Consider the following 11,289-nt stretch of genomic DNA (forward strand, 5'->3'; position numbering starts at 1 on the left):
CCAAATCTGCATCCTTTCCTTCAAGGCTCAGGGGTCCAAGATTATCTTCTGTGTCTGTGTTAATTGGTTTCCCTTTTCTTTGTTGAAGAGGGTCTGTGTAAACCTTCTGCCTAGTCTGCCATCTTGACCCGCCTCCTGGGTCTGACTACTTTTAAGATTTTCTTCTTATTATTGTTTTTCAAAAATTTGATTGGTTGGTTAGGATATTCCTTGGTATGGTTTGTATGTGTCTCTTTATCCTGATTGCTATTGATTGAGCTTCTTAGATTTGTAGTTTTATTATTTTCATCAAATTTGGAAACCTTGGACATTGTTGCTTCAGATGTTTTTTCTTCCCCCTTTTCTACTCTCCTATTCTTTTATGACTTCAAGTACATGAATGTTGAACTGCCTATGAAAGGTTTCTGGTTTAAATCCTCTCACAGGCACCTTGGAGGAAAGACCTGGCAATCTGCTTCCAAAAAGTCTCAGCCATTGAAAACCCTGTGGTTGATTCTACTTTGAAGCATGGGGTCTCCCCATGTTTGAATTGACTTGATGGTGATGTTTTTTGGGTTTTATAGTTGTTGAATAATTTTTTCTTATATCTAAATTAAAACCAAGGAGAGGGCTCCCATGTAATTTTATACATTTGCTGATTAAAAAAAAAAAACAGGTTAATATTACATGTACAGACTGTAAAGAAATGTGATATTCATGTATAATTTAAATTATTCAATAAACTGAATGTTGCTGTTGTCTTTTATCTTATTAACCAAAACCAAAACCAAACCCACTGCCATCGAGTAGATTCTGACTCATAGTGACCTGGTAGGACAGAGTTGAACTGCCTCATAGGGTTTCTAAGGCTATAAATCTTTATGGAAGCAGACCATATCTTCCTTGCACAGAGCAGCTGATGAATTCATTTTCCTTGCACAGAGCGGCTGATGAATTCAAACTGTTGATCTTTCAGTTAGCAGCCAAGTACTTATAACTATTGTGCCACTAAGCAATAGCAAAACCAAACTCACTGTCATTAGGTCGATTCCGATTCATAGAGACTCCCATTGGGTTTCCGAAGCTTTATATCTTTATGCAAGTAGATTGCCCCATCTTATTTCTGTGGAGTGGCTCATGGGTTTGAACTGCTGACCTTCTGGTTACCAGCCAAATGCCTTATCTGCTTGTTCTGGTTACCTAGTGCCACCCTGACAAGAGTATACCACAAATGGGATGGCCTTAACAAACAGGAGTTTATTCTCTTACAGTTTGGAGGCTTTAAGTCCAAGTTCAAAGTGCCAGGCTCTAGGGGCTGGGCGAAAGCCCCTCAACCTTGGGGTCCAGCTCTGCCTCCTACACCTGGCCCACTGGAGCTAGAGACATTTCTTCACTCAGACAGCTGATAGCTGCTGAGGATGATAAACCCAGGGTTGACAAATAAAAAGGCATAGTCCTGCTATTACCAAAGCACATGGCAGACCATTAATGTAAGTCCATTGTAAGTCACAAGGTTGGCAGAGTATGGCAGGCTGCTGAACAATGACATGGCTACATGCAGGGTCCAAGCATGCCATAGGCTACAGACCATTCCCAATGCTTCTCCTTTTATACAGGAAACAGACCACATCCCAATGGCAGCTACTCAACTGCTTGTAGTCGATCCCACCATGGAGGTGATTGCCAGTCTCATCATGGGGAATAGCTACCACCAGCTGCCCAGCCACTCAACCAGGCCCAGCCAGGTTGACACACAAACATAACTACCACACTGCTATACTACTAGAGTTTCACTGTGCCACTAGGGCTTCTTTAGTTTTACTATTTATATAATGTTATAAAATACACAATAGTTTTTCCTTAATGTAGGAAGTCTGGTATATGCTTGGAATTGCACACAGTGATTTTTTAGATTTATTTTCCACCTAATATTTTATATCATATTTTAAACATACTGTTGTCTATAATGGTTATTGTTAAAAATTCACAAAGGGTTACAATTGTGTTAAACAGTGGTACTTAAGAGACAGCATATATGCCAATTCCTCAAAACCAAAATATATGAGAGAAATAGGTGACTGGAAGGAGTCCTTTTCTGGGACTTTATATCAGCAATTGCATTTGTTAAGAGGATGTTTTCTCTCCAATTTTGTAATACATTATTATTTCTCTAATCGTAAAATTAAGAGTTAGGAGAAAATACTAAAATTAGTGGGTATTGAAGGTTTACTTTTATTAATGAACAATAAAATATTTAATCATTGTTTTAGGAAAACATAAATTCTATTAAGGAGATTTTATTGTGATTGAAAGTAACCTTCATATGATAAACTATAACAATTAGAAATTTCCTTTTTCAATATGTGTATTCTATTAGATTTTATATCTGAAAATTTCATTTTAAAGATAATTTCCGGGTTTGAATATTAATAACTGGATAATATATGTCTATCAGGTTATAGTTTTAATATACTTTAAAGTGAAATTCTTGTTATCAAATTTGTTATCTTTGAATCATCTTTTTGTTTTGGAATTTTGTTTTTTAAAACTCTTCATTTTATCTTTAGGGGCATATAGCTTGGTAAATATTTCTGAAAACTGCATTCCTGTTTTGGTACAGGAAGATGAGGGGATAGCCTTTGCATAATTATTGAAGTTAGGAGTCAGATATCTTATGTAATTTGAAATAATTTGTAGTAGGTTTTTTCCCATTTCTTGTAAAAAATCTACTAAAGGAAGTAGATGTCCAGTGTTATACATGTTGTAAATACATTTCTGTGTATAGTCTTTGTTTTAATGTCTCACTTTTGTCATAGAGCTTGTCAAAACATAATAGAAGCAATATTGGAACCGAAGGTGGACCACCTCCTTTTGTGCCCTTTGGACAGGTAATGACTTCCATATTGGGAGATGATTTGAATCAGAAAAAAAGGTTTTTCATTTGTATTCACTGTGTTTAGTTTTGTGGTAAAGTATTAATTCAGGGGTCAGGGTACTCAAAAAAAACCAGAGTCACTGCCGTCAAGTTGACTCCAACTCATAGACACTCTCATTGGGTTTCTGAGGCTATAAATCTTTACAGAAGTAGATCGCCCCTTCTTCCTTCCTTGGAGCAGCTCGTGGGTTTGAACCACTTAACCTCCTGGTTGGCAGCCACATACCTTATCTACTGTATCACCAGAGCTCCTCAGGGGTCATGGTGGTTATATGGAAATATATTACATACAAGGAATATAATAATTGTTTTGCTTTTATTTTTGATTGTAATTAATTGTTGCTATAGATTTTTCTCAAGAGCTATCCACTGAGAGATTGAAACTGTTAAGAGCCACACCTGAAGAGTAGTTTTCAATCCATTAACATAGGATGAGAATGTTGAGAGAGAAATTCAGAAGTAAGAAGACTATAAAATATGCTATAGTTTCTATTTGTTCAGTAAACACAAAAGAGAGAAAAGAAAAGTGATTTAGAGGGATAAGACATAAATAAAGGTGAGAATAAAGAAAGACCTAAGTAAAGGGAGGGAATGGCACTTTAGGTGGCCCATGTTCCAGAATGTCCCTTCCAACATTGTTCAGTGTTCTTTTCTTCACTCCTGATATAAATACTCATTTTAATCAGGGATTTAATTTTATTTCCAGTTGGTATTTCCTGTTCATCCACAATAGCCTTGATCATTCTCCCACATACACTAAAAGATGTTTGCCTATTTACTCCCTATTTTTCAAACTAACCCCCCCTCCCCACAACACTGTTATAACCTTACTCTTAGGTAGCTCCTCAGCTGGCCAATATTTTGTGTCTTGATTGTGCTCTACATTGAATTGCATCCCCAACAATTTCCTCCAGCCTCTCCTTACTGAATTCCTGAAGAGACTGAAGATAATCTCTAAAGCTGTTTATTCTTTGCCTCATGGTATATCATCAGAGTTTAATTGTTGGTAATGTGTCTTGCATTTACTCTTAATTATCCTTTGAGTGTGCTGATTAGGGTGAATGAGCTAGAGATGTAACAGGTAGGAAATAACCCACATCTGTCTAGAAAACATTTTATTTTTGGTATAAGTAACAGACATCTAAGTTGTTGAGATGATAAGTTGATAGGATCATTTAACCAAAATTCTTTGAAAACAACTTCCAGTAATGTTGACTCAAATCTAATTTAAGATAATACTTGCATGATAGCTATTTTGAACATGTTTAAAGAATACGCTGATTGTTACTAGATTTTGGAACAAAGAGTAGTCAAGATAAAAAGATATGGTATGATTCATATTGATGATATTCTGTCTTCTCACAGTGTGATAAAATCCTTCATAATAAAACCAGTACAAAAATTCTGTTAATGTATACTGGAAAATAATAAGTAATACATTTTTAGAAAATTATTTTCCCCTCAAATCTTCTGGTGATAGTTCTTTTTCATCAAAAGGTATTTAATCAACCCCCCCCCCCACACACACAGAGTATTATGATCTAATTATTTTCAAGAATTTGAAATGCATTTTATAGCTATTTTGGGTGTTACTCGCTGCCTTCAAGTCGATTGCAACTTATAGTGACCCTACCTTGGGTTTCTGAGGTGGTATCTCTATGGATGTAGATTGCCCAGTCTTCCTCTTGTGGTGTAGGAAGGGAGGATGTTTTCTTTCCAAGGAGTGGCTGGTGGGTGTGAACTTCCAGCCTTCTGGTTAGCAGCCAGATGCCTTAGGCACTACACCACCAGAGGAAGACTGCACAATCTACTTCTGTAGAGATACTGCCTTGGAAACCCAAGCAGTGGTCACTGTGAGCTGGAACTGACTTGATGGCAGTGACTTTGTTTTTTTTTTTTTGGGGGGGGGGTTGGTTAGGACATGTAAAAAGGGGTAGTCAAAAGTATTACGGAACTCTGGTAGCATAGTGCCTAAGGCACTTGACTGCTAACCAGAAGGCTGGCGGTTCAAACCCACCAGCCACTCCTCGGAAGGAAGGTTTGGCAATCTACTTCCGTAGTGCTACTGCCTCAGAAACCCAAAGAGAGGTCGTTAAGAGTTGGGGCCGACTCAATGCCACAAAGACAATAGTATTACTTGTTTATGAAGTCTATTCTGAAAAATTCCTTTATCAGCCTATCTCAGTCTTTGTACACAAAATAGCAATAGATAATGGTGATGGTTGTATCAATAGGATATATTTACATTGTTGGAAATCTGCAGTGTAACCTGAAAAAGCCAGAAGCTGTGTAAGGTGGAAACCTGTTAGAGAGGGAAAACTCAAAATATTTTCCACCTACAAAGAGTGATAAAAAGTGGTAAGACTGCACCCTATCAAAGGCAAAGATTTGCAGGACCTAGAACAACAAGGCAGTCCCATCAAGTTCCACCTCTCACAGGTTTCACTCTATATTTGGGTAGTGTATTAATTTGAGAAGATGTTTTCCTCTCAGGTAATGGATTGAGAAGAGGCTTTTATTCCATTTGATTTTTATTACTAGGATTGGAATGGAAACTTTATTTATTTTGGCAATAATGCCTTTCTTAATTATGGGGACTGAAAATAAAGATCATTGAAGCCTGATATGGAAGAGGGAGTGTTTTTAAACTTTTTGTCTCACAAGATTCAGAGAAATTCTTTTATATGTTAAAATAACTCTACTACCTAGTCCTCATATAGTATGAAAATTAGGCTCTTAATTAAAAACTGAATTTATCTCTTGCTGTGTGCTGATCTAGGAGCCCTGGTAGTGCCGTGGTTAAAGCATTGGGCTGCTAACCAAAAGATTGGCAGTTCATACCCACCAGCCACTATGTGGAAGAAAGATGAAGGAAGTCTGCTTCCATAAAGATTTACAGCCTTGGAAACCCTTTGGAGCAGTTCTACTCTGTCCTATAGTGTTGCTATAGTGTTGCTATGAGTTGGAATGGACTCAATGGCAAGTGGATTTGGGTTTGCAGGTTGTATGTTAATCTGGACTTTCAAAAATCTATTGAAAGTCATTATATCTTAAAGTAAAACTTAGGACACTTGGCTGGATACGTATTTTAATATATATCAAGTGTTAGATGACCACATTTTTGTATGGCTTTAATTGCAGGAGTTCAAGTGGCGTAGTGCCTAAAGCATTTGACTGCTAACCAGAGGTCTGGCGGTTCAAACCCATCAGCCACTCCTCGGAAGGAAGGTTGGGCAATCTACTTCCATAGTGACACCTCCTCAGAAACCCAAGGAGGGGTTGCTATGAGTCAGATCCGACTCAATGGCAGTGTATTGTGTTTTGTGTAATTGTATTTGCCAGTTATATTTATTTAAGTTCATTGATCATTTTTTCCCTTTATTTTTATATCTGTAGGATAGATTTGTATTTTCAGTGGGCTCCTAGCTGATGTATGAAGTATAAAACATTTCCTTTGAAATATTATTTTCTAATGAAAAACATGAATCTTTTTGGAATTACAAATTGATTTATTTTTATTTACTGCTACCAGAAGTGTGTATCTCATGTCCAAGTGGATAGCAGAGAACTTGATCGAAGAAAGACACTGCAAGTTACAATGCCTGTCAAGCCTTCAAATGATAATGATGAATTTGAAAAGCAAAGGACTGCTGCTATTGCAGAAGTTGCAAAGAGCAAAGAAGTAAGAAACTTAATCATTACAAGTTTCTCTTATTTCTCATCATTATGTTCCATTTAGATTTCTCATAATCATTACTCTTTTCATATAACTATTTCAGCAAACCCTTGACATTATTCTTCTTGCATATTGTTGTTGTTGTTGTTGTTATGTGCCGTCGAGTCAAACCTGACTCATAGCGACCCCTCCTTGGGTTTCCGAGGCAGTATCACTACGGAAGTAGGATTGCCCAACCTTCCTTCTGAGGAGTGGCTGGTGGGTTTGAACCGCCAGCCGTCTGGTTAGCAGGCAAGTGTCTTAGCCACTATGCTACCAGAGCTCCCATAATTAATTAGAAAATGACCTGCCACCTTATAGGTTCTTAAGCTTATACATTTTACTCAGATGTTCTTTCTCTATGGTCACCTTGGTAGTTACAGTAAGTTATTCTCATAGTAATCAACCCTCTTCCTTTTCTTCTTAATGATATAACACTGAACACTTGTTTATTATTTTGGCAGAAGGTTTCCCATCACTATTTGGGATAGTTGCCACCTTTTCAACATAATTTCCCCCAATGGTGTCAACTTTGAGAAATGCAAGAGGGTAATTTGCTAGATCAGGTTTTAATATTTTTGTTATTTTTTGTTCTTAATTCCATTTAACACATACTAAAAAATAAATTTTTAAGTTTGGATTACCAGTTGTTCCTGTGAAAGCTTTTGTAAGCCAAAATGACGTGAAGAGGAGACGAAGCAATTACCATTAATTTACATGGAAAAAAATTTTTTTAATTGTTCCCAGACCAAAAAAATACCGTATCAAATCACACCAAATAACACATAAGTTTTCACAGACATAGTTCAAAACTATGGCAGCTTGATGCTGAGATGCTGAGTGTAGTTTCCGGGGAAGGGGTTTGGCATGCCACTCTTGCTGCTCAGGGTGCATGCTGACTCTTTAATGGCTTGCTGCAAAATAAATGCTGAATGCTAGTTTAGCTTTTTTTTAAAAAATAAAAGCAAAAATTGTCTTCGGATTTCTTTTGGTTAATGAAAGCAGGTACTAATGTAGGTCTTTTGTAAAAAAGTGAACTTTCAAAAAAGTGGGAAATACCTACCTGTATATGTGTTTCTCACAAACACAATCATATATTAATAAAAGCCAACTGATTTTCTTTTAATTACATTTTTTGCTTATTTCTCTAGTTTTTTATAGATTTTTAGGTTTTGAAAATTTCAGCACATGAATTTTTCCTAGACAGACTTTTCTTAACCAGTAAGATTGAAATATAGTTTCTTTTATTCAGAACCACCTATGAAGCTTAGCTGTCAACTGCTTTCCCATTCAGATTTGGAGTTTAAGTAGGAGATATCTTGAATTCACTTTTTTTCTGTGATGTGCCTGTCAATTATCAATTTAGCATAAGGGCCACAACACAAGCTCTGAAGTCAGACTGCCTGGAAGCTTCAAAACAAAAGTTACTCTTGTAGTGATCTTTGCTGTTGAATCAGTTCTGACTCATAATGACCCTAAACCAGCTGGCAATCTTGTATAGGTTACTTCAGCTTTTTGTGTCACATTTTTCTTTATCTATAAAATGAGCATAGAAATGGTACCTACTTCTTTTGGTCATTGTGAGAATTAAAATTGATCTTTAAGAAAGCATTTAGAATACTACCTGGCATAGGTAGTCGCTCCTTTGCTCAAAGCTCTCAATAAATGTGGCTGATGTTCTTTAGTCTTCTGTTCCATTTTAAAGTACATTTAAAAAAATCATTTGTAACATTTCTGAAAATAATTCCTTTTACACAGGCAAAAAATGATAGCGGCTTAGACTATGATAGTAGTTGTGGGGGTGGTGCACAGTGGTCAGATTCTGAAACTTTCAAATTAGAGCCAGCAGGATTCCTGAAAAATTGGATGTGCAACATGAGAGAAGAAGAGTAGGAAAAGGGGTTAAGGAGGAAGTCAAGGATTTTGCCCTGAGAAATTGGGATGATCGAGTCGCCTGACTGGAAATGGAGAAGACTGGAGTGGGGCATGTTTTGAGGGGATGAAGAGCTGGTATTCCATTTTGAATAGCTTAAGATTGGTTTCTATTAGACATCATGTAGAAATATTGAGTGGTCAGCGAGACATACAGTGTGACTGAAAAGTGAAGTTTGGAATGGATGTTCTGTATTTTTTTGCAAATAATGTGCCCACAATATTTATTGTGTGGAAATGATGAAAATTAAGTAAAATACTTCTGCTTAGTTGCACCCATGCGTATACATGCATGTCTCATGACGTTTCCATAATTGAGTTTCAGCCTCACCCACACATCCTTCCATATTACAGGTAAATCATATCATTAATTTTCTTCTGTTCTGTTGTCTTTAATCTCCTGCTTGTGTGTGTAAAAATAGTCCTAAAATGTTACCGTAATTGTATAGTAGCGATATAAACCATGATCAATAAGTCATGGATTAAGTTCAGTAGACCCCCAGTAATCAGTAAATGCACAATCGAAACTGTGTTTCTGTTCATTTAAGTTGATAATTGTAATACATTAGGCCAACAGTTGAATTGGAAACCTTATTAGATTGTTAGTTCAGAAGTCACAGAAGAGCATGTGTAGGCATCTCTAAGATACTTCAATGATGATAATGATAAGAGAGCTGACTTTGAAGGTTTCAGGAGTTAGGTAATGATAATAATGAATGAATAAACCAAAGTGGCCTATTTTCAAATGAAATCACAATTTCTTCTGGAGACTTTTATTTGTTGAATTCAAAGACTGATTTTCCAAAATGGTATTTCAGTCGAAGATTTATTGTGAAAGCATTAAAAGGGAAACCACATTTTGTCCTTTTAGTTTTAAGTCTAGCATCACTTCTTGTGTACTAATTTGTAGTTCTTCATGCATTCATACTCTGATTTCAACATGGCATCCCACTGCTCTGTTCATAACAATGACCATGATATTTTATCGGGAAATTATAAAAGTTAAATTTTGTATATCACTTTTGATCTACTGGTAAATACTTTTGGCTTACATTCAAGTAATATAAAATCAGTACTTACTTTAAGTGAAGTTTCCATGTGATCAGAAATAGAAATGGAAGTCAGCAATGTGTTAAAAAAAGAAAAGAAAATTTGCATAATGCACTTATGGAAAATAATGCATGTACTGGTAAGGGTGAGGGTTTGACCTTGTTGGCAAAAACATATGACATGCACATTATTTGCCTAAAAATGCAGTATGCATTTGAAAGTTGTAGGCACATATGGATGGTACTGAAAACTGTGAGGCTTAATGTGACCACCAAAGGAATGAGTGATGATAGAGATGAGAAAAAGGTAAGGAATGAACCTTAAGGCATTGCAACCTTAAGAGGTTAAGTGGAAGAAGTTGAACCAGGCAAGGTGTGACCAGTGAAATAAGATAAAAACCAAGAAAATACAGAAAATTTATCGTGGAGGAAGGAGTGTTGAACTGTATCAAAGGCTGATACATAGTTGAAAGTCATAAAAGATGTGGACTGAAAATTAATGTAGATTTGGAATGGTTATTCATTCCTTTTACATTTGTATTAACATTCACACTGTGATATGCTAAAGTATGTAGTGTTAGAGTAAAATACAAGTATCATGGGTGAGTAGATGTGTTGGGAATCTGTGCAAGTTCTTTAATGATAGTTTTAGTTTTCTCAGTGAGGAAGGAAGCAAGAGCATCAGTGACAGTGAAGAGGGAGCAGATACCGGATGTTTGAAGGGTGAGGAGAACGTTCAGAATAGTGGTGTAGAAGATTGAGAAAATACAGAAAGATGCTAGGCCCACGTGAGTTTTATGATCACGATGATGCCATGGTTGTGTAATACACATAGTGTGGACAAGATGATGTGGCTCATAAAGGACAACCTTGTGATCTTGCAGATAATGCTTAAGTTGTGATGGGTCTGGGTATTTATATGTTTAGCAAATGATAACTGTTTAAAAGTATCAGAAAGCAATTCTGAACATGCAGTTTATCCTATTCCTTAATTATAAAATGGGAAGGAAGAAGTAAGAAAATACACTCAGAAAATGGAACTATTACACTGGCAGCAAAAATGAAAGTGCTTTTGGACTTAACAGTATTTAAACTCTACAAATATAGTTAGTTTGGAACATGTAATAACAAAATGGTAATTGCCATCTTGAGTATTTACCATTTGCGCATTACAGAGCTAAGCTCTTTATGTTCGCATTGTCGTTTAGTCCTCACAACAACCAGTGAGGTGGGTTTTCTCATCCTTGTTTTAAGGATGAAAGCTGAGACTCTGTGGAAGTTAAATGACTATGTTCTCAGTTATGCTACATTGTCTCCCAGTCTAGTAAGCATTGTTTTACATAGGTATGTTGTTGCTTTTGTTGGGTGCTCTTGAGTAGATGCTGACTTATAGCGACTCTGTATAACAGAGTGAATTTGTGCCATAGTGTTTTCTTGGCTGTAATCTTTATGGAAGCAGATCACCAGATCTTTATTCTGAGTAATTGCTAAGTGAGTTCAAATTACCAGCCTTTTAGTTAGCAGTTGAGTGCTTAACCATTTGGGATACCAGAACTGCTTTTGCCATACTGTTGTTGTAATGTGCTGTTGAGTCAGACCCAACTCATAGCGACCCCTCCTTGGGTTTCCGAGGCGGTATCACTACGGAAGTAGGATTGCCCAACCTTCCTTCTGAGGAA

At 36.5% G+C, this 11,289-nt stretch overlaps 1 protein-coding gene across 1 annotated transcript in view; it reads left to right on the forward strand.

The window, feature by feature from the left end:
- Positions 1-11,289, forward strand: part of TDRD3 (tudor domain containing 3) — a 217,941-nt gene that overhangs the window by 64,865 nt on the left and 141,787 nt on the right. Inside the window, exons 5-6 of the mRNA XM_007945569.1 lie at positions 2,796-2,867; positions 6,447-6,596. Of these exons, the coding sequence (XP_007943760.1) occupies positions 2,796-2,867; positions 6,447-6,596 (222 nt within the window). The remainder of the gene's footprint in view (positions 1-2,795; positions 2,868-6,446; positions 6,597-11,289) is intronic.

Source organism: Orycteropus afer, unplaced genomic scaffold (assembly GCF_000298275.1).
Source record: "Orycteropus afer afer isolate SDZICR_OR568_19922 unplaced genomic scaffold, OryAfe1.0 scaffold00138, whole genome shotgun sequence".
Taxonomy (NCBI): domain Eukaryota; kingdom Metazoa; phylum Chordata; class Mammalia; order Tubulidentata; family Orycteropodidae; genus Orycteropus; species Orycteropus afer.